This window comes from Maylandia zebra, linkage group LG3 (assembly GCF_041146795.1).
Source record: "Maylandia zebra isolate NMK-2024a linkage group LG3, Mzebra_GT3a, whole genome shotgun sequence".
In the NCBI taxonomy this organism is placed as follows: Eukaryota; Metazoa; Chordata; class Actinopteri; order Cichliformes; family Cichlidae; genus Maylandia; species Maylandia zebra.
Genome location: NC_135169.1, coordinates 44,141,776 through 44,166,291, shown reverse-complemented (window position 1 = coordinate 44,166,291; position 24,516 = coordinate 44,141,776). Strand labels below are relative to the sequence as shown.

Here is a 24,516-nt window from a genome sequence, read left to right as displayed (position 1 = left end):
TTTGCATTATACAAATAAAATTATATTTTGTTATTTTTTCATCGCTCAAAATAAGCATCACACTCGCGGAAGCCGGTGTATCCGGCGAAACGCCGTGCATTTATCGAGCCTTTCAACCCCAGATAGGCCAATTATGGCTCTTTGGGTCTTAAAGGTTGTTGACCCCTGCTTTAGATGAACAGAGTTTTTTAATTAAATACATACTCTTTAATAAATGTTCTCTTTTATAAAAAGTAGGATAATTAAAAAAACTTTTATTATACCTCTATTAGAAAAAAAACTGTCTTGTTTTCTGTTGTCTGTTATGTAATATTAGGGATGTTTGTGACAATTAATTTCTTTATCGGCTGGACTAACCAATAGTCCACAACTAGGAAACACTGAAATTTTAAGTTAAGTTTGAAAACAGTTTAAAAAAAAACACCCCATTCCAAAACGTCTTGTGACAATCTCATTGGAGTGATGATGTCATAGAACGTCATAAGTCCTTTGATGTTTTTCCTTAAATAGGGGTGAGAAACAGCAAGATTTAGTTCGTTTCAGCAGCATCTGTGTTTGCAGCCTACAAAACGTTCACCACAGAAACATTTGGAAAGCTCTTCAAAGTCATCGTATAGAAACTCCAACATGTTTCCAAGAAAAAAACAACCAATTCAAAAAGATTACGCCGCCTCTCCTTCCTGGCGTGGCCAGCCAATTTCCCCAAATGGCATCTCATCCTTCCAAAGGGCATTAGAGGAGAGTAGGAAGGAAAACTACCTTCTCCAGAAAAAAATGCAACAAATTGAAGAAGAAAAACATCAACTGGAGGACAAGTGTAGACGAATGGAAGCCCAAAATAAAGAGCTGGAAGAAAGACAACAGCGCCAGCCGGACATAAACATTATTAATGAGGGCTGGGGAATCAAGTTTGCTCAGGCCCGAGAGCAGATTGTGCACCTCAATAAAGAAAACAGGCAAAAGCGCGCAGAACTAAAAGAAATGACCAACCAGCTCCAAGACAAGAAAACGATGACTGATAAGATACAACGGGATCTCCACCACATGGACCGAAAAAATCTGCTCCTCCAAAGACAGCTCCATGAAGCTGTGGAAGAAAAGAATAAATTCCTCCAACAGAAGGAAGAGCAGGACAAAAAGCAACAAGACATGCAGCACAAACTGAAGAGCATGCAGGAAAAATACCGCATGCTGAAAGAAAGCCTGGATGAAACACTGCGCCAAAATAAAGACCTTCTTCAACAGAAAGAGCAACAACAAAAAAGACTGAAAGAAGGAAAACGCATCGTCCAGGACTTTCAGTCTAAAAATCTAAAACTGCAAGAGTTTTGTAATCAGCTGGAGGACAAAGCAACTAAAGTGGAAGAAGAAAGGGACAAACTGGAGAAACGCTGCTCACAGATGCAGAAAAGGATCGATCAGATAGCGAGAAACAACTCCGAGCTCGTTAAGGGGCGTTTGGTGGAATTCAATAACTTGAAGAGTGAACACACTCAAATGCAGTCACAAAAACAACAAGAAGACAAAATACATGAAGACAAAAATCAAGAAATCAAGAAAAGAAAGAAGCAGTTAAAAGACAAGCACAAAGAGGTCCAACAGAAAAATGCAGACATGCACAAGGACAAGCTGATACAGGAGGAAACATCCAAACAACTCAAAGACAAGCTTGAAGAACAACAAGCAGCATTGGAAGAGGTGGAACAAAGATGTGAGAAACTTGAAGAAAAAAAACGCAGAAACCATCGACGAGCTGAGAAATCTCATCCTGCAGAAAAAAGCGCTCGTGGAAAAGTGCATGAAAAAAAAGAAAAAATGGTTCCACTTGTTCCAGAGGAGAGACGCTACTGCTTCCTCACCTGATGTAGCCTCGTCTTGCTCCACCTCTGTTAACCCCCCCCCCCCCCCCCCCCCCAGCCAGTCCCGGCAGTTGACTGTCCCCTCCTGAGCCTGGTTCTGCCGGAGGTTTCTGCCCGTTTAAAGGCAGTTTTTCCTCCCCACTGTCGCCAAGTGCTTGCTCAGAGGGGATTGTTGGGGTTTTCTCTCCTAACTTCTTTCCTTATTTCTTCATTTTACCTTTTTTCTTCATTTACTTGTTTAACTTCTTTCATTGTTACTTCATTTTACCTTGTTTCTTCATTTACTTGTTTAACTCCTTTCATTATTACTTCATTTTACCTTGTTTCTTCATTTACTTGTTTAACTTCTTTCATTATTACTTCATTTTACCTTTTTTCTTCATTTACTTGTTTAACTTCTTTCATTATTACTTCATTTTACCTTGTTTCTTCATTTACTTGTTTAACTCCTTTCATTATTACTTCATTTTACCTTGTTTCTTCATTTACTTGTTTAACTTCTTTCATTATTACTTCATTTTACCTTGTTTCTTCATTTACTTGTTCAACTTCTTTCATTATTACTTCATTTTACCTTGTTTCTTCATTTACTTAACTTCTTTCATTATTACTTCATTTTACCTTGTTCCTTCATTTACTTGTTCAACTTCTTTCATTATTACTTCATTTTACCTTGTTTCTTCATTTACTTGTTCAACTTCTTTCATTATTACTTCATTTTACCTTGTTTCTTCATTTACTTGTTTAACTTCTTTCATTATTACTTCATTTTACCTTGTTTCTTCATTTACTTGTTCAACTTCTTTCATTATTACTTCATTTTACCTTGTTTCTTCATTTACTTGTTCAACTTCTTTCATTATTACTTCATTTTACCTTGTTTCTTCATTTACTTGTTTAACTTCTTTCATTATTACTTCATTTTACCTTGTTTCTTCATTTACTTGTTCAACTTCTTTCATTATTACATCATTTTACCTTGTTTCTTCATTTACTTGTTCAACTTCTTTCATTATTACTTCATTTTACCTTGTTTCTTCATTTACTTAACTTCTTTCATTATTACTTCATTTTACCTTGTTTCTTCATTTACTTGTTTAACTTCTTTCATTATTACTTCATTTTACCTTGTTTCTTCATTTACTTGTTTAACTTCTTTCATTATTACTTCATTTTACCTTGTTTCTTCATTTACTTGTTTAACTTCTTTCATTATTACTTCATTTTACCTTGTTTCTTCATTTACTTGTTTAACTCCTTTCATTATTACTTCATTTTACCTTGTTTCTTCATTTACTTGTTTAACTCCTTTCATTATTACTTCATTTTACCTTTTTTCTTCATTTACTTGTTTAACTCCTTTCATTATTACTTCATTTTACCTTGTTTCTTCATTTACTTGTTTAACTTCTTTCATTATTACTTCATTTTACCTTGTTTCTTCATTTACTTGTTTAACTTCTTTCATTATTACTTCATTTTACCTTGTTTCTTCATTTACTTGTTTAACTTCTTTCATTATTACTTCATTTTACCTTGTTTCTTCCTTTATTTGCTTGTTATTCTTATCTAAATAATAAACCAATTAAATTTATCCTTTGAGTATTTTTCATCTCATCTTTACAGAATCTTTCCAAAACATTTTCAAACATTCAGATCTGTCTTTTATTTTCTTCTTGAAACCTCATAAATGGTGAACTAAAAACCCGGATTATGGTTTGAAACATAGTTTCAGCTGAAACTGCCATAACATGCTGTGTGTGTGTGTGTGTGTGTGTGTGTGTGTGTGTGTGTGTGTGTGTGTGTGTGTGTGTGTGTGTGTGTGTGTGTGTGTGTGTGTGTGTGTGTGTGTGGAGAGAGAGAGAGCTCACAAAACTAGGTGGTGTTCTTCATTGTAATAGGAAAGGCAATATGAGTCCTCACCGTTTCTCAAAGACTTGTTTCTGTAGTCTGAGTATGTAATTTGTTCCATCAGACAGACATGGATCCATAGATTATATCTGGTTTTAACCATCTGATAGTTATGCATTTTAGGGCTGCAGTGAGTCATATATTTAGCAGGTAACTTTTGGCTTTGCAGTCAATATGTTCTGCAATCCTTCCCAACACTGCTGCTGTAGGACTTAGTGGAATATTTACCTTGGAAAATGTCTTTGAGAGCATCAAATATCTGCCTCCAGAATACACAGAGTTTAGGGCAGAGCCACAATATATGAGTGTGGTTGGCAGAGTGTGTCCCACAGTTCCTCCAGCATGAACTCAGATGTGTTGGACCCATCTTAGCAGTTATTTCTGGTGTTCTGTAGAATCTGGCACATTAATGCCCCCTTTATTTTGGGCACTGCAGGGTTTTGAGTCTAATTCTAGGCCGCTGTTTAGCCTACATGAAGTTAGAAATTCTTCAATACAGCTTGGACTCTCCACCATTTGACCCTTAGAACTGAAGAAGCTTCTCGGATGAGAGGTGAAACGTCTTCAAGTAACTCAAAGAAGTCCAGACGCTTTTCTTTCCAAGCTCCTTAGACTACGATGACCTGGATGACTGAGAACCTTCACAGACTTCTCCACACTTTAAATGCGCTCTAATGATGGGAACGTGTGGTAACATTTAGTCTTAACTGAAATAACACATTGCATCTATAAATGGGATTAAAATGTTTACCAAAGACTAACGTTTTTCATTCAGAACAAACAGCATATTTCAGGTTAGGGCTGCACAACTAGTTTGTCCAATATTAAAATGACAGTTGTTTGTTACAATTATTCACAGATTGTTGTGGCAAAATGTGTTTTGATTGCACTGTCATGTCAGAATACTGCTTTCACCTTTACTTTGTGCTACACTCATGTTAATTAATCTTCATAAATTAATGTTTGCAAACACAAAGTATAAAGTTTTCCACTCTGCTATTTGTACCTGCACAACAGATGTGAATAAAACTCAAACCTATACGAGCTCCTTCTCCGTTTCCCTGCAACATTTTGTATAGATCTAACTTTTTGCCACATAAAGAACCTTCTGATGTGTTTACAGTAAATGTATTTGATAGTAGCTTATTTTGTAACTTTTAGTGGGCCTATGCAATGTTCCCTCTAAGCTGCGCACGTGCGCAATTGCGCACTGCTGGCACAGTCTCTGCGCACAGAAATTCTGCTTTGTGCACAAAAAAAGATCTAACCTGAATTGAAATTAAAATTAATACTTTAACAATTCTGTTTTGCAGTGTTGGTCAGTAAGTGACTGGTTGCTCCCATATGGGAACGATGCCACCTTATCCCATAGTCCAGCCAATAATGCGTATATGCGCAGCTAATCAACGTGGTTGACAGGCTATGACAGCGTCCTTATGTGACGCGTTTTTGTTTTTACATTTTCATGGTAAATGGGCTAAAGCAGTTAATTAAAAGTAGTCTAACATAAATGTAAATGCTGTAATTTGATTCTTTTAATAAACCATGAAACTTGGATGGATTCGATGCCGGCGTGACCACAGTGCACACGTCTGATGTCGCTCAGTGGTCCAAGGGATCGCTCAGGGAGTTTGTGTGTTCGCTCAGACACGTGAAAAATTAGAGGGAACATTGGGCCTCTGACATTCAGTACCCAGTTATTAAAATGTTAAGTGTAAATCATCCCCAGCCCACAATAGCAGCTGAATTTACTACGATTTCAGATCTTTTTACACGTCAATAAGAAACCACCGATGTGTAAAACAGGCTGACAACACAATGACGTAAACCACACTGCTGCAACTGTGCAGCTCTCAGGTTTTATCTATTGTTTCTCTGTGTGGCCAGCAGGGGGAGGTGTTTTGCTGGTTTTTTAAAATATTAATGAAAACATTTTTCATGAAAGTTGCAAATTTGTTATCTGTTTTTATGACATTTTTCACAACAACATCAACATTAGAAAATGAAATACATTTATAGTAGGTGATCATTAATCAGTATTATTGGCACTATTAAAGGGCTCCAAAAATCAAACTTTGCTTAGGGCACCACGGAGGGCCAACCCTTTTTACACTTCAACGATTGTACACAAAATACAATCATCCATCCTTCTATCTATTTATTTTCTTCCGCTTATATAATTCAGCATCACAGGGAAGCTGGATCCCAGTTGTTTTTCACAGAGGGCCAAGCAGTGGAGGGAGCTGCCGACCTCCCAGCAATACAGGTAAAAGCTTTATTTTACACTGACTCTGGTCATCTTTATCTATCATAAAAATTTGCTTCACGATCTGAAACACGTAAGTGTGGCAAATATGCAAATAGCTAAGAAATCAGGATGGGCTAAATCGTTTCTTACTGCACTTCTGTTAGGCGACTGAATAAAAACACAAAGTCAGCAGTCTGGCTATGAATGTCTTTAATGTTTCCCAGATCAGAATCACAGCATACAGTGTATAATAACTTCTAAAGTAAACAGAAATATCATCACCTCATTTATTTATATAATTTTACTTTACTTTTTTTAATAATCATCTTTTTTTTATTCCATTATTTAACATTTTTCTTCATCTCAAGTCTCGAGTTTCTGAGTTCAACAAAGAAAGTAGAAAGAAGACAACAGGTGCAGATTTGCAATGGACACCAAGCTGAGGGTTTCTCTGTGGGTGTCACTGTCTCTGTGCACGTTTGACACTGTGGACGTGACACAGGATCATCCAATCATCATGTTTTGCTTTGCTGACAGTTTCTAAGTGTTGGAATAAAATAAATCCAGCAGTTATACCACAGAAAGGACAAAGTGTGGCTCTAACAGCTGTTGAACACACACAGACTGTGATGTTCTCCACACGTCACCCATCGCTCTGCACTTTTCCAGCATCCAACTGTTTTTCTGCTACATAACATCACTGCAGGAGAAAAACAACGGACAGACAGACAGACAGCACAGTGTGACACGAGCAGGTCAGACCACCTGTGTGATCTCATGAATCTGTGAGGATATGAGGCATCTTATGGTATCAAAGCCCTGGAGTCTGTCAAACATGGCTACATGTAAACACTGCTACATGTTAGGTGAGCTAACATTTAACTGACTGCACTTTTTTCAGTCTCAGTTTAGGTCATTTATGTCCTTACTGCGAATCACTGAAAGGCAAAGCTGGCTTTTATCGCTCTGATGTTACGCACATCATGCAGCACAGATTCATCTCTGATCACAAGACTCATATTTCAAAATAAAAGCGAGCTAAGGCTTGAAAAGAGGACGACGATTTTATGACAATCGCAGAGAAAAGAGCAACGAAAGGATTTAAAACTTGATGAAAATGTTTTTTCTCACTGAAAACTAGCAAATCCTAATAAACAGCATGACTGGCCCTCTGCTGTGAGGGGGCTTCAGTGGAGATGACTTCTGCTACAGCGACCTTCCTGCTACAGGATGGTCACATGATAACGATCAACGTTATGACAAAAATAAAATAAATGTTGAAAAAACAAAGACAAAACTGATCGGTGGTAAGGATGAACTCATTTGAAACCTCTAGCTAACGGCCATTTTTTTCTTCTCATTACAAACTGCACCTGTTGTCTTTTGTCATCACAAAATAAGCATATCATTCATTCACTCCAAAAAACAAACAAACAAAACATAAAATAAGATAAGATAAGATAGAACTTTATTAATCCCTCGGGTGGGTTCCTCTGGGAAATTCGGTTTCCAAAAAAGCACAGCACCGACAGAAGTTACAGTTACAGAATGTTATATAGATATATATATATATATAAATATAGAGACAAATATAAATAAAATATACGAAGGGGATAAATAGAATAAATAGGAATAAAAATAAAAATACAAGTGAATTGCACATTTCAAGTATTGAGGTCTATTGCACCATTGACTATTTACAAAAGTATTGCACAAAGGTATTGTACAGTGAGGTGAAGAGGCACTACAGCTTAGTTGTTCCCCCCTCCTTTGTCCTCCTGTTTCCCCTCCCTCTCCCCTCCAGAGAGGAGTTAAACAGTTTGATGGCGTGTGGGACAAAGGAGTTTTTAAGTCTGTTGGTTCTTGTCTTTGAGAGAAGCAACCTGTCACTGAACAGACTCTTCTGGTTGTTAATGGCCGTGTGCAGAGGATGCCCAGCATTGTTCATAATGTCCAGCAGTTTCTTTAATGTCCTTTTCTCTGCCACTGTCACCAGAGTGTCCAGCTTCATGCCGACCACAGAGCCCGCCTTCCTGATCAGTTTCTCCAGCCTGGATGAGTCCTTCTTTGCTGTGCTGCTCCCCCAGCACACCACAGCATAGAAAAGTACTCCAGCAACCACTGACTGGTAAAACATCCTCAGGAGCTTCCTGCAGATGTTAAAAGACCTCAGCCTCCTGAGGAAGTACAGTCGGCTTTGGGCTTTTTTATACAGGTGCTCTGTGTTGCATGACCAGTCCAGTTTATTGTCCACCCACAGCCTGAGGTACTTGTACTTATTGACCACCTCCACCTCCTCCCCCTCTATCTGAACCGGCAGTGGACCTTCTCTGGACCTCCCGAAGTCCACAACCAGTTCCTTAGTCTTTGAGGTGTTGAGTTGCAGGTGGTTTGTGTGACTCCATGCGACAAAGTTCCTCACCAGACTTCTGTACTCCTCTTCCTGATCATCCCAGATACACCCCATGATGGCCGTGTCATCTGCAAACTTCTGAATATGGCATAATTCAGAGTTGTAGAGAAGTCAGAGGTGTACAGGGTGAAGAGAAGAGGGGACAGCACAGTTCCCTGTGGTGCTCCTGTGCTGCTGACCACAGTGTCAGACGTGATGTCCTTCAGCCTGGCGTACTGTGGTCTGTCGGTGAGGTAGTCGGAGATCCAAGCCACCAGGCAGGGGTCCACCTCCATCCTGTTCAGTTTTTCCTGAAGCATACAGGGCCGGATGTATAAATAAACAAGAAACTTAATATTTACAAATATTTTGTCTGTTTTTTTTTTCTTACACTTAAAAATGTACAGTTCTGATCTTCCAGATGTTTCGTCTCCATCCGTCTCCCAGTTTGGTATTTTCTTCTCTGTCCAGTGACCTCAGAGTGAGCGCTGAATGTGCCACAATGGCGCCCTCTAGTGTTAGCTTATAAAACAGACAAGGAGAAAGAACAGAGCCGAATGAAAGGACTCGTTTGTGTTCTCTCCTCTGCTGTAGCTGTGTGGTCCTGAGGTTAACTACACAACCCCTCGCCGCCTCCTTATACACAGGAGTGAGTACAAAAGGGTTCGTACGGACGCATCAGCCGGCCGTCCTTCTGCTCGACACTGTTAGCTGAAAGATGATCGGATCATCCTCTGTCCTGTATTTAAGGCTGAGAGTCTTTGTCCAGTCTCTTTTCCACAGCTACTGTCCACAGCACTGATCCACCTGCAGCACAGCCCCAGTCAGTTGTTTTATGATTTACATTGTGCACGTTTCCCTTCCAGTGAGCTTACAAAACCTCTGACAGGAGAAGTCAGGCATGTGTTTCCCCCACCTCCCCTTTTAGGCAGTAATAAAATAGAAAACAAACAATCAAACAGGCTAAAGCTAGAGCACAAGCAAAGACAGCACCGGTGACTAAGTTCTCCCATACTGGACGTACGCTACCACGTGGGCTCAAACAGCAGCACATCAGCTCAGTTTACATACTGTTGACATCTTCATCAGAGGATCAGCAGGGAGCGCTGCTGAGCTGCAGTCGTCTCCACCAGAGTGACGGAGCAGGAATCACAAACAGCACAAACCCACCGTGTTGTTTCCACCCTGTTCAGGAGATCTGAGCCCCCATCCCTTTTTGTCATGTTGCAGCTCTGCACTGCAGGCCCTGAACGCCTCCCGGTTACCCTCAGTGTGCTTAGAGTTTAATTTACAACCGACGAGCTCACAGATCATCTGCAGGCAGGTGAACGAACCCTTAATGTGAGGATAATAGCAGAGCTGACCTGAGGTCAGAAATAGTCAGGAACGGTGTCGACACAGTGAAGTCAGGTGTTTGGGAATTTGTCTGATTATCAGATTGGGGGGGTCGGTGTTAAATAACAAAGGTGGTGTAGGATGGAGAGAGGAGGAGGGAGGGAGCAGTGATGATATGGAGGAAGGTGATTGGTTAAGCAGCAGGAAGGAGCTCATGCTGGAGTCTGAGTTTTTACTGTTGGCCTTTTTCTGCTTTTTGTTTATTGTTGTCTGACGCGGGCCCGCCTACGCTTGAGTGATGCAGATGTGATATCACACTCACACAGCGACTGCCGCTCCTACACACACACACACACACACACACACACACACACACACACACACACACACACACACACACACACACACGTGCCATACACAAGGGGGTCAGACAGGAGCAGCATCAGTCTCTGCTCTGTTTTGTTAATAACGTAGAAAAATAATTTTGTACAGTCAAGCTACATCGACGGACGCTTTACCTCACGTACCCTAAAATGAAAAAGTAGTGACAGTAAGATGAAGGCTGCACATGACACCATGACTGAGTTCACAGCTGTTGCTTTGATTCTAACGTTTAAGACTTTTGGCATCGACTCCGTTTTAATAAATGAGTGCTGGGAGGCGTCGTTTGACTTCAGGAGCTCCTGCGATGCTCTTACTCTGCGGGAGAAAACCAAAAACCAAAAGTAGCAAACATGGAGCGATATGACTCGTTTAGTCTTGGGAAACGTGCATCGACAGGTACAGTGTCCTTTTCCCCGCGTCTTTAAAAATAATTCATGCATAGATCCCCCACTGAGAAAACCCTTTTATATACTTTCTCCTTTGTACACATTTTATATAGAACTATATATAATATCATTTCTCTATATCTATATTTTCAGAAAAATTATTTCCACACAATAAAAAACAACAATTAAACAAATGCTTCAAACAAAACAACAAAAGAAGAGAAGATGAAAGAAAGAAAAACACGACTGAGGCCAGTTTGGCACTTTGTCACGAGAACATGACAGAACTCTGTTAGTTGACGGTAAATAGCGATACTCTATTTTTCTTTCGTTTTTCTTCTCGATTTTTTTTTTACTTGTAGTTCTAAATTGGAAGACTATTGTGATTTTGCAATATACAAATAAAATTATATTTTGTTATTTTTTCATCGCTCAAAATAAGCATCACACTCGCGGAAGCCGGTGTACCCGGCGAAACACCGTGCATTTATCGAGCCTTTCAACCCCAGATAGGCCAATTATGGCTCTTTGGGTCTTAAAGGTTGTTGACCCCTGCTTTAGATGAACAGAGTTTTTTAATTAAATACATACTCTTTAATAAATGTTCTCTTTTATAAAAAGTAGGATAATTAAAAAAACTTTTATTATACCTCTATTAGAAAAAAAACTGTCTTGTTTTCTGTCGTCTGTTATGTAATATTAGGGATGTTTGTGACAATTAATTTCTTTATCGGCTGGACTAACCAATAGTCCACAACTAGGAAACACTGAAATTTTAAGTTAAGTTTGAAAACAGTTTAAAAAAAAACACCCCATTCCAAAACGTCTTGTGACAATCTCATTGGAGTGATGATGTCATAGAACGTCATAAGTCCTTTGATGTTTTTCCTTAAATAGGGGTGAGAAACAGCAAGATTTAGTTCGTTTCAGCAGCATCTGTGTTTGCAGCATACAAAACGTTCACCACAGAAACATTTGGAAAGCTCTTCAAAGTCATCGTATAGAAACTCCAACATGTTTCCAAGAAAAAAACAACCAATTCAAAAAGATTACGCCGCCTCTCCTTCCTGGCGTGGCCAGCCAATTTCCCCAAATGGCATCTCATCCTTCCAAAGGGCATTAGAGGAGAGTAGGAAGGAAAACTACCTTCTCCAGAAAAAAATGCAACAAATTGAAGAAGAAAAACGTCAACTGGAGGACAAGTGTAGACGAATGGAAGCCCAAAATAAAGAGCTGGAAGAAAGACAACAGCGCCAGCCGGACATAAACATTATTAATGAGGGCTGGGGAATCAAGTTTGCTCAGGCCCGAGAGCAGATTGTGCACCTCATTAAAGAAAACAGGCAAAAGCGCGCAGAACTAAAAGAAATGACCAACCAGCTCCAAGACAAGAAAACGATGACTGATAAGATACAGCGGGATCTCCAACACATGGACCGAAAAAATCTGCTCCTCCAAAGACAGCTCCATGAAGCTGTGGAAGAAAAGAATAAATTCCTCCAACAGAAGGAAGAGCAGGACAAAAAGCAACAAGACATGCAGCACAAACTGAAGAGCATGCAGGAAAAATACCGCATGCTGAAAGAAAGCCTGGATGAAACACTGCGCCAAAATAAAGACCTTCTTCAACAGAAAGAGCAACAACAAAAAAGACTGAAAGAAGGAAAACGCATCGTCCAGGACTTTCAGTCTAAAAATCTAAAACTGCAAGAGTTTTGTAATCAGCTGGTGGACAAAGCAACTAAAGTGGAAGAAGAAAGGGACAAACTGGAGGAACGGTGCTCACAGATGCAGAAAAGGATCGATCAGATAGCGAGAAACAACTCCGAGCTCGTTAAGGGGCGTTTGGTGGAATTCAATAACTTGAAGCGTGAACACACTCAAATGCAGTCACAAAAACAACAAGAAGACAAAATACATGAAGACAAAAATCAAGAAATCAAGAAAAGAAAGAAGCAGTTAGAAGACAAGCACAAAGAGGTCCAACAGAGAAATGCAGACATGCACAAGGACAAGCTGATACAGGAGGAAACATCCAAACAACTCAAAGACAAGCTTGAAGAACTAGAAGCAACATTTGAAGAGATGGAACAAAGATGTGAGAAACTTGAAGAAAAAAAACGCAGAAACCATCGACGAGCTGAGAAATCTCATCGTGGAGAAAAAAGCGCTCGTGGAAAAGTGCATGAAAAAAAAGAAAAAAATGGTTCCACTTGTTCCAGAGGAGAGACGCTACTGCTTCCTCACCTGATGTAGCCTCGTCTTGCTCCACCTCTGTTAACCCCCCCCAGCCAGTCCCGGCAGTTGACTGTCCCCTCCTGAGCCTGGTTCTGCCGGAGGTTTCTGCCCGTTTAAAGGCAGTTTTTCCTCCCCACTGTCGCCAAGTGCTTGCTCAGAGGGGATTGTTGGGGTTTTCTCTCCTCTGCCTTTTTTCTTCTTTTACTTGTTTAACTTCTTTCATTATTACTTCATTTTACCTTGTTTCTTCATTTACTTGTTTAACTTCTTTCATTATTACTTCATTTTGCCTTGTTTCTTCATTTACTTGTTTAACTTCTTTCATTATTACTTCATTTTACCTTGTTTCTTCATTTACTTGTTCAACTTCTTTCATTATTACTTCATTTTACCTTGTTTCTTCTTTTACTTGTTTAACTTCTTTCATTATTACTTCATTTTACCTTGTTTCTTCTTTTACTTGTTTAACTTCTTTCATTATTACTTCATTTTACCTTGTTTCTTCATTTACTTGTTTAACTTCTTTCATTATTACTTCATTTTACCTTGTTTCTTCATTTACTTGTTTAACTTCTTTCATTATTACTTCATTTTACCTTGTTTCTTCATTTACTTGTTCAACTTCTTTCATTATTACTTCATTTTACCTTGTTTCTTCTTTTACTTGTTAAACTTTTTCATTATTACTTCATTTTACCTTGTTTCTTCCTTTACTTGCTTGTTATTCTTATCTAAATAATAAACCAATTAAATTTATCCTTTGAGTATTTTTCATCTCATCTTTACAGAATCTTTCCAAAACATTTTCAAACATTCAGATCTGTCTTTTATTTTCTTCTTGAAACCTCATAAATGGTGAACTAAAAACCCGGAATATGCTGCCATAACATGCTGTGTGTGTGTGTGTGTGTGTGTGCGTGTGTGTGTGTGTGTGTGTGTGTGTGTGTGTGTGTGTGTGTGTGTGTGTGTGTGTGTGTGTGTGTGTGTGTGTGTGTGTGGAGAGAGAGAGAGCTCACAAAATTAGGTGGTGTTCTTCATTGTAATAGTAAAGGTAACATGGGTCCCCACCGTTTCTCAAAGACTTGTTTCTGTAGTCTGAGTATGTAATTTGTTCCATCAGACAGACATGGATCCATAGATTATATCTGGTTTTAACCATCTGATAGTTATGCATTTTAGGGCTGCAGTGAGTCATATATTTAGCAGGTAACTTTTGGCTTTGCAGTCAATATGTTCTGCAATCCTTCCCAACACTGCTACTGTAGGACTTAGTGGAATATTTACCTTGGAAAATGTCTTTGAGAGCATCAAATATCTGCCTCCAGAATACACAGAGTTTAGGGCAGAGCCACAATATATGAGTGTGGTTGGCAGAGTGTGTCCCACAGTTCCTCCAGCATGAACTCAGATGTGTTGGACCCATCTTAGCAGTTATTTCTGGTGTTCTGTAGAATCTGGCACATTAATGCCCCCTTTATTTTGGGCACTGCAGGGTTTTGAGTCTAATTCTAGGCCGCTGTTTAGCCTACATGAAGTTAGAAATTCTTCAATACAGCTTGGACTCTCCACCATTTGACCCTTAGAACTGAAGAAGCTTCTCGGATGAGAGGTGAAACGTCTTCAAGTAACTCAAAGAAGTCCAGACGCTTTTCTTTCCAAGCTCCTTAGACTACGATGACCTGGATGACTGAGAACCTTCACAGACTTCTCCACACTTTAAATGCGCTCTAATGATGGGAACGTGTGGTAACATTTAGTCTTAACTGAAATAACACATTGCATCTATAAATGGGATTAAAATGTTTACCAAAGACTAACGTTTTTCATTCAGAACAAACAGCATATTTCAGGTTAGGGCTGCACAACTAGTCTGTCCAATATTAAAATGACAGTTGTTTGTTACAGTTATTCACAGATTGTTGTGGCAAAATGTGTTTTGATTGCACTGTCATGTCAGAATACTGCTTTCACCTTTACTTTGTGCTACACTCATGTTAATTAATCTTCATAAATTAATGTTTGCAAACACAAAGTATAAAGTTTTCCACTCTGCTATTTGTACCTGCACAATAGATGTGAATAAAACTCAAACCTATACGAGCTCCTTCTCTGTTTCCCTGCAACATTTTGTATAGATCTAACTTTTTGCCACATAAAGAACCTTCTGATGTGTTTACAGTAAATGTATTTGATAGTAGCTTATTTTGTAACTTTTAGTGGGCCTATGCAATGTTCCCTCTAAGCTGCGCACGTGCGCAATTGCGCACTGCTGGCACAGTCTCTGCGCACAGAAATTCTGCTTTGTGCACAAAAAAAGATCTAACCTGAATTGAAATTAAAATTAATACTTTAACAATTCTGTTTTGCAGTGTTGGTCAGTAAGTGACTGGTTGCTCCCATATGGGAACGATGCCACCTTATCCCATAGTCCAGCCAATAATGCGTATATGCGCAGCTAATCAACGTGGTTGACAGGCTATGACAGCGTCCTTATGTGACGCTTTTTTGTTTTTACATTTTCATGGTAAATGGGCTAAAGCAGTTAATTAAAAGTAGTCTAACATAAATGTAAATGCTGTAATTTGATTCTTTTAATAAACCATGAAACTTGGATGGATTCGATGCCGGCGTGACCACAGTGCACACGTCTGATGTCGCTCAGTGGTCCAAGGGATCGCTCAGGGAGTTTGTGTGTTCGCTCAGACACGTGAAAAATTAGAGGGAACATTGGGCCTATGACATTCAGTACCCAGTTATTAAAATGTTAAGTGTAAATCATCCCCAGCCCACAATAGCAGCTGAATTTACTACGATTTCAGATCTTTTTACACGTCAATAAGAAACCACCGATGTGTAAAACAGGCTGACAACAGAATGACGTAAACCACACTGCTGCAACTGTGCAGCTCTCAGGTTTTATCTATTGTTTCTCTGTGTGGCCAGCAGGGGGAGGTGTTTTGCTGGTTTTTTAAAATATTAATGAAAACATTTTTCATGAAAGTTGCAAATTTGTTATCTGTTTTTATGACATTTTTCACAACAACATCAACATTAGAAAATGAAATACATTTATAGTAGGTGATCATTAATCAGTATTATTGGCACTATTAAAGGGCCCCAAAAATCAAACTTTGCTTAGGGCACCACGGAGGGCCAACCCTTTTTACACTTCAACGATTGTACACAAAATACAATCATCCATCCTTCTATCTATTTATTTTCTTCCGCTTATATAATTCAGCATCACAGGGAAGCTGGATCCCAGTTGTTTTTCACAGAGGGCCAAGCAGTGGAGGGAGCTGCCGACCTCCCAGCAATACATGTAAAAGCTTTATTTTACACTGACTCTGGTCATCTTTATCTATCATAAAAATTTGCTTCACGATCTGAAACACGTAAGTGTGGCAAATATGCAAATAGCTAAGAAATCAGGATGGGCTAAATCGTTTCTTACTGCACTTCTGTTAGGCGACTGAATAAAAACACAAAGTCAGCAGTCTGGCTATGAATGTCTTTAATGTTTCCCAGATCAGAATCACAGCATACAGTGTATAATAACTTCTAAAGTAAACAGAAATATCATCACCTCATTTATTTATATAATTTTACTTTACTTTTTTTAATAATCATCTTTTTTTTATTCCATTATTTAACATTTTTCTTCATCTCAAGTCTCGAGTTTCTGAGTTCAACAAAGAAAGTAGAAAGAAGACAACAGGTGCAGATTTGCAATGGACACCAAGCTGAGGGTTTCTCTGTGGGTGTCACTGTCTCTGTGCACGTTTGACACTGTGGACGTGACACAGGATCATCCAATCATGAAGTTTTGCTTTGCTGACAGTTTCTAAGTGTTGGAATAAAATAAATCCAGCAGTTATACCACAGAAAGGACAAAGTGTGGCTCTAACAGCTGTTGAACACACACAGACTGTGATGTTCTCCACACGTCACCCATCGCTCTGCACTTTTCCAGCATCCAACTGTTTTTCTGCTACATAACATCACTGCAGGAGAAAAACAACGGACAGACAGACAGACAGCACAGTGTGACACGAGCAGGTCAGACCACCTGTGTGATCTCATGAGTCTGTGAGGATATGAGGCATCTTATGGTATCAAAGCCCTGGAGTCTGTCAAACATGGCTACATGTAAACACTGCTACATGTTAGGTGAGCTAACATTTAACTGACTGCACTTTTTTCAGTCTCAGTTTAGGTCATTTATGTCCTTACTGCGAATCACTGAAAGGCAAAGCTGGCTTTTATCGCTCTGATGTTACGCACATCATGCAGCACAGATTCATCTCTGATCACAAGACTCATATTTCAAAATAAAAGCGAGCTAAGGCTTGAAAAGAGGACGACGAATTTATGACAATCGCAGCGAAAAGAGCAACGAAAGGATTTAAAACTTGATGAAAATGTTTTTTCTCACTGAAAACTAGCAAATTCTAATAAACAGCATGACTGGCCCTCTGCTGTGAGGGGGCTTCAGTGGAGATGACTTCTGCTACAGCGACCTTACAGCACATGTTCTTTCTGTTTAATTTACTGTCATATTTGTTTCCGGTCCAACGTAGTTATAGTAAATAAAGTTATTTTTCTGAAAAACAACACAGAAGAATCAAAAGAAATAGGTCACTTTTGATTGCATCAACTCTAATATCGGTTTTGTTTTAATAGGTATTTGCAATAAAATGGCATTACTACAGATAAAAATAATAGATGTATTTTTTTAGAAAGTGTTCTGGAAATTGTTACTGTTTATGGATACTCTTAATTACAGATGACATTTCAATGGATATAAACTTTTAGAAAGTTACACTCTGTATATTTACTATTTTAAAACGTAATGCTGTTGCTGGAAATGTGCCTCATTATTGTGTAGCCCCTGAGGTATGTGTGTGAGTGTATATACGTATCCTTTAATCCATATCCACTAATCCTTTCTGTTTTCACAGAAGTGTCATTTTTGAAGATTTGTGCTTCACTAAGTGGCAAAAGTCAGCAGGGATTTTGAAAGTGATGTGCGAGTCAGGTGTTCTCTCCGGTGAGCCTCAGCCTCTTGGTCAGCTGACAACTGATAGGGAGAGCTCTCTGTTAAACCAGCGGGAATGGAGACGTCCAAAAACATTGGAGGGCTTTTGCAAATAAGTAATGTCCTATTTCGTTTCAGACAAAATGCATTTTAGAATACTTGGCTAAACCAAGTACACAGAACTGACTACTGATGCACTCTTGACAGAAGCGGAGCAAGAGCATTTTGAGCCAACTTGACTTGATGTGTACTTTGAATTCGAACCAGGTAAAAAGTGAGCAACTTTCATGACACAGGAAACTCTGTATTTAAGCTCAACAGAATATTTGCCATGATTTGGCATAATTTTTACAACAATGCCCCAATTTGCTGGGTTTTTGGGACATTCATTTATATACACTTTTCTTGAAGTCCCACCACAGCATCTAAATCAGGTCAAAATCTGGACTTTCCCTGGGCAATGGAAAAACCTTGATTGATTTTCTTTTTCCATACTTTTGTAGACTTGCTGGTGTGCTTAGGATAAGTGCCCTGTTGCATGACCCAATTTGAGCCAAGCTTCAGCTATCAGATAGATGGCTTCACATAGAGGAATTCATGGTCAACTCCAGTGTTCCCTCTAATTTTTCACGTGTCTGAGCGAACACACAAACTCCCTGAGCGATCCCTTGGACCACTGAGCGACATCAGACGTGTGCACTGTGGTCACGCCGGCATCGAATCCATCCAAGTTTCATGGTTTATTAAAAGAATCAAATTACAGCATTTACATTTATGTTAGACTACTTTTAATTAACTGCTTTAGCCCATCCATGAAAATGTAAAAACAAAAAAGCGTCACATAAGGACGCTGTCATAGCCTGTCAACCACGTTGATTAGCTGCGCATATACGCATTATTGGCTGGACTATGGGATAAGGTGGCATCGTTCCCATATGGGAGCAACCAGTCACTTACTGACCAACACTGCAAAACAGAATTGTTAAAGTATTAATTTTAATTTCAATTCAGGTTAGATCTTTTTTTGTGCACAAAGCAGAATTTCTGTGCGCAGAGACTGTGCCAGCAGTGCGCAATTGCGCACGTGCGCAGCTTAGAGGGAACATTGCATAGGCCCACTAAAAGTTACAAAATAAGCTACTATCAAATACATTTACTGTAAACACATCAGAAGGTTCTTTATGTGGCAAAAAGTTAGATCTATACAAAATGTTGCAGGGAAACGGAGAAGGAGCTCGTATAGGTTTGAGTTTTATTCACATCTATTGTGCAGGTACAAATAGCAGAGTGGAAAACTTTATACTTTGTGTTTGCAAACATTAATTTATGAAGATTAATTAACATGAGTGTAGCACAAAGTAAAGGTGAAAGCAGTATTCTGACATGACAGTGCAATCAAAACACATTTTGCCACAACAATCTGTGAATAATTGTGACAAACAACTGTCACTTTAATATTGGACAAACTAGTTGTGCAGCCCTAACCTGAAATCTGCTGTTTGTTCTGAATGAAAAACGTTAGTCTTTGGTAAACATTTTAATCCCATTTATAGATGCAATGTGTTATTTCAGTTAAGACTAAATGTTACCACACGTTCCCATCATTAGAGCGCATTTAAAGTGTGGAGAAGTCTGTGAAGGTTCTCAGTCATCCAGGTCATCGTAGTCTAAGGAGCTTGGAAAGAAAAGCGTCTGGACTTCTTTGAGTTACTTGAAGACGTTTCACCTCTCATCCGAGAAGCTTCTTCAGTTCTAAGGGTCAAATGGTGGAGAGTCCAAGCTGTATTGAAGAATTTCTAACTTCATGTAGGCTAAACAGCGGCCTAGAATTAGACTCAAAACCCTGCAGTTGCCCAAAATAAACTTAAAAATGTACAGTTCTGATCTTCCAGATGTTTCGTCTCCATCCGTCTCCCAGTTTGGTATTTTCTTCTCTGTCCAGTGACCTCAGAGTGAGCGCTGAATGTGCCACAATGGCGCCCTCTAGTGTTAGCTTATAAAACAGACAAGGAGAAAGAACAGAGCCGAATGAAAGGACTCGTTTGTGTTCTCTCCTCTGCTGTAGCTGTGTGGTGCTGAGGTTAACTACACAACCCCTCGCCGCCTCCTTATACACAGGAGTGAGTACAAAAGGGTTCGTACGGACGCATCAGCCGGTCGTCCTTCTGCTCGACACTGTTAGCTGAAAGATGATCGGATCATCCTCTGTCCTGTATTTAAGGCTGAGAGTCTTTGTCCAGTCTCTTTTCCACAGCTACTGTCCACAGCACTGATCCACCTGCAGCACAGCCCCAGTCAGTTGTTTTATGATTTACATTGTGCACGTTTCCCTTCCAGTGAGCTTACAAAACCTCTGACAGGAGAAGTCAGGCATGTGTTTCCCCCACCTCCCCTTTTAGGCAGTAATAAAATAGAAAACAAACAATCAAACAGGCTAAAGCTAGAGCACAAGCAAAGACAGCACCGGTGACTAAGTTCTCCCATACTGGACGTACGCTACCACGTGGGCTCAAACAGCAGCACATCAGCTCAGTTTACATACTGTTGACATCTTCATCAGAGGATCAGCAGGGAGCGCTGCTGAGCTGCAGTCGTCTCCACCAGAGTGACGGAGCAGGAATCACAAACAGCACAAACCCACCGTGTTGTTTCTTCCCTGTTCAGGAGATCTGAGCCCCCATCCCTTTTTGTCATGTTGCAGCTCTGCACTGCAGGCCCTGAACGCCTCCCGGTTACCCTCAGTGTGCTTAGAGTTTAATTTACAACCGACGAGCTCACAGATCATCTGCAGGCAGGTGAACGAACCCTTAATGTGAGGATAATAGCAGAGCTGACCTGAGGTCAGAAATAGTCAGGAACGGTGTCGACACAGTGAAGTCAGGTGTTTGGGAATTTGTCTGATTATCAGATTGGGGGGGGGGTCGGTGTTAAATAACAAAGGTGGTGTAGGATGGAGAGAGGAGGAGGGAGGGAGCAGTGATGATATGGAGGAAGGTGATTGGTTAAGCAGCAGGAAGGAGCTCATGCTGGAGTCTGAGTTTTTACTGTTGGCCTTTTTCTGCTTTTTGTTTATTGTTGTCTGACGCGGGCCCGCCTACGCTTGAGTGATGCAGATGTGATATCACACTCACACAGCGACTGCCGCTCCTACACACACACACACACACACACACACACGTGCCATACACAAGGGGGTCAGACAGGAGCAGCATCAGTCTCTGCTCTGTTTTGTTAATAACGTAGAAAAATAATTTTGTACAATCAAGCTACATCGACGGACGCTTTACCTCACGTACCCTAAAATGAAAAAGTAGTGACAGTAAGATGAAGGCTGCACATGACACCATGACTGAGTTCACAGCTGTTGCTTTGATTCTAACGTTTAAGACTTTTGGCATCGACTCCGTTTTAATAAATGAGTGCTGGGAGGCGTCGTTTGACTTCAGGAGCTCCTGCGATGCTCTTACTCTGCGGGAGAAAACCAAAAACCAAAAGTAGCAAACATGGAGCGATATGACTCGTTTAGTCTTGGGAAACGTGCATCGACAGGTACAGTGTCCTTTTCCCCGCGTCTTTAAAAATAATTCATGCATAGATCCCCCACTGAGAAAACCCTTTTATATACTTTCTCCTTTGTACACATTTTATATAGAACTATATATAATATCATTTCTCTATATCTATATTTTCAGAAAAATTCTTTCCACACAATAAAAAACAACAATTAAACAAATGCTTCAAACAAAACAACAAAAGAAGAGAAGATGAAAGAAAGAAAAACACGACTGAGGCCAGTTTGGCACTTTGTCACGAGAACATGACAGAACTCTGTTAGTTGACGGTAAATAGCGATACTCTATTTTTCTTTCGTTTTTCTTCTCGATTTTTTTTTTTACTTGTAGTTCTAAATTGGAAGCTTATTGTGATTTTGCAATATACAAATAAAATTATATTTTGTTATTTTTTCATCGCTCAAAATAAGCATCACACTCGCGGAAGCCGGTGTATCCGGCGAAACGCCGTGCATTTATCGAGCCTTTCAACCCCAGATAGGCCAATTATGGCTCTTTGGGTCTTAAAGGTTGTTGACCCCTGCTTTAGATGAACAGAGTTTTTTAATTAAATACATACTCTTTAATAAATGTTCTCTTTTATAAAAAGTAGGATAATTAAAAAAACTTTTATTATACCTCTATTAGAAAAAAAACTGTCTTGTTTTCTGTTGTCTGTTATGTAATATTAGGGATGTTTGTGACAATTAATTTCTTTATCGGCTGGACTAACCAATAGTCCACAACTAGGAAACACTGAAATTTTAAGTTAAGTTTGAAAACAGTTTAAAAAAAAACACCCCATTCCAAAACGTCTTGTGACAATCTCATTGGAGTGATGATGTCATAGAACGTCATAAGTCCTTTGATGTTTTTCCTTAAATAGGGGTGAGAAACAGCAAGATTTAGTTCGTTTCAGCAGCATCTGTGTTTGCAGCCTACAAAACGTTCACCACAGAAACATTTGGAAAGCTCTTCAAAGTCATCGTATAGAAACTCCAACATGTTTCCAAGAAAAAAACAACCAATTCAAAAAGATTACGCCGCCTCTCCTTCCTGGCGTGGCCAGCCAATTTCCCCAAATGGCATCTCATCCTTCCAAAGGGCATTAGAGGAGAGTAGGAAGGAAAACTACCTTCTCCAGAAAAAAATGCAACAAATTGAAGAAGAAAAACATCAACTGGAGGACAAGTGTAGACGAATGGAAGCCCAAAATAAAGAGCTGGAAGAAAGACAACAGCGCCAGCCGGACATAAACATTACTAATGAGGGCTGGGGAATCAAGTTTGCTCAGGCCCGAGAGCAGATTGTGCACCTCAATAAAGAAAACAGGCAAAAGCGCGCAGAACTAAAAGAAATGACCAACCAGCTCCAAGACAAGAAAACGATGACTGATAAGATACAACGGGATCTCCACCACATGGACCGAAAAAATCTGCTCCTCCAAAGACAGCTCCATGAAGCTGTGGAAGAAAAGAATAAATTCCTCCAACAGAAGGAAGAGCAGGACAAAAAGCAACAAGACATGCAGCACAAACTGAAGAGCATGCAGGAAAAATACCGCATGCTGAAAGAAAGCCTGGATGAAACACTGCGCCAAAATAAAGACCTTCTTCAACAGAAAGAGCAACAACAAAAAAGACTGAAAGAAGGAAAACGCATCGTCCAGGACTTTCAGTCTAAAAATCTAAAACTGCAAGAGTTTTGTAATCAGCTGGAGGACAAAGCAACTAAAGTGGAAGAAGAAAGGGACAAACTGGAGAAACGCTGCTCACAGATGCAGAAAAGGATCGATCAGATAGCGAGAAACAACTCCGAGCTCGTTAAGGGGCGTTTGGTGGAATTCAATAACTTGAAGAGTGAACACACTCAAATGCAGTCACAAAAACAACAAGAAGACAAAATACATGAAGACAAAAATCAAGAAATCAAGAAAAGAAAGAAGCAGTTAAAAGACAAGCACAAAGAGGTCCAACAGAAAAATGCAGACATGCACAAGGACAAGCTGATACAGGAGGAAACATCCAAACAACTCAAAGACAAGCTTGAAGAACAACAAGCAGCATTGGAAGAGGTGGAACAAAGATGTGAGAAACTTGAAGAAAAAAAACGCAGAAACCATCGACGAGCTGAGAAATGTCATCCTGCAGAAAAAAGCGCTCGTGGAAAAGTGCATGAAAAAAAAGAAAAAATGGTTCCACTTGTTCCAGAGGAGAGACGCTACTGCTTCCTCACCTGATGTAGCCTCGTCTTGCTCCACCTCTGTTAACCCCCCCCCCCCCCCCCAGCCAGTCCCGGCAGTTGACTGTCCCCTCCTGAGCCTGGTTCTGCCGGAGGTTTCTGCCCGTTTAAAGGCAGTTTTTCCTCCCCACTGTCGCCAAGTGCTTGCTCAGAGGGGATTGTTGGGGTTTTCTCTCCTAACTTCTTTCCTTATTTCTTCATTTTACCTTTTTTCTTCATTTACTTGTTTAACTTCTTTCATTGTTACTTCATTTTACCTTGTTTCTTCATTTACTTGTTTAACTCCTTTCATTATTACTTCATTTTACCTTGTTTCTTCATTTACTTGTTTAACTTCTTTCATTATTACTTCATTTTACCTTTTTTCTTCATTTACTTGTTTAACTTCTTTCATTATTACTTCATTTTACCTTGTTTCTTCATTTACTTGTTTAACTCCTTTCATTATTACTTCATTTTACCTTGTTTCTTCATTTACTTGTTTAACTTCTTTCATTATTACTTCATTTTACCTTGTTTCTTCATTTACTTGTTCAACTTCTTTCATTATTACTTCATTTTACCTTGTTTCTTCATTTACTTGTTCAACTTCTTTCATTATTACTTCATTTTACCTTGTTTCTTCATTTACTTGTTCAACTTCTTTCATTATTACTTCATTTTACCTTGTTTCTTCATTTACTTGTTTAACTTCTTTCATTATTACTTCATTTTACCTTGTTTCTTCATTTACTTGTTCAACTTCTTTCATTATTACTTCATTTTACCTTGTTTCTTCATTTACTTAACTTCTTTCATTATTACTTCATTTTACCTTGTTTCTTCATTTACTTGTTCAACTTCTTTCATTATTACATCATTTTACCTTGTTTCTTCATTTACTTGTTCAACTTCTTTCATTATTACTTCATTTTACCTTGTTTCTTCATTTAC

The 24,516-nt window shown here is 39.3% G+C and overlaps 3 protein-coding genes across 3 annotated transcripts; all 3 read left to right on the top strand.

The window, feature by feature from the left end:
* The first annotated feature begins 218 nt into the window (after positions 1–218).
* On the top strand, positions 219–2,298 carry LOC143417102 (uncharacterized). Its single transcript, XM_076882731.1, has one exon. The coding sequence runs from the start codon at positions 628–630 to the stop codon at positions 1,861–1,863; it is 1,236 nt and encodes a 411-aa protein (XP_076738846.1). The 5' UTR covers positions 219–627; the 3' UTR covers positions 1,864–2,298.
* Positions 2,299–11,430: 9,132 nt separating this feature from the next.
* Positions 11,431–13,037, top strand: LOC112433316 (uncharacterized). The gene has a single exon (XM_024801563.2). The coding sequence runs from the start codon at positions 11,530–11,532 to the stop codon at positions 12,769–12,771; it is 1,242 nt and encodes a 413-aa protein (XP_024657331.2). The 5' UTR covers positions 11,431–11,529; the 3' UTR covers positions 12,772–13,037.
* Positions 13,038–21,936: 8,899 nt separating this feature from the next.
* On the top strand, positions 21,937–24,011 carry LOC112430875 (uncharacterized). Its single transcript, XM_024799381.2, has one exon. It carries the CDS (start codon positions 22,346–22,348, stop codon positions 23,579–23,581), a length of 1,236 nt encoding a protein of 411 aa, XP_024655149.2. The 5' UTR covers positions 21,937–22,345; the 3' UTR covers positions 23,582–24,011.
* The last annotated feature ends 505 nt before the right edge of the window (positions 24,012–24,516 follow it).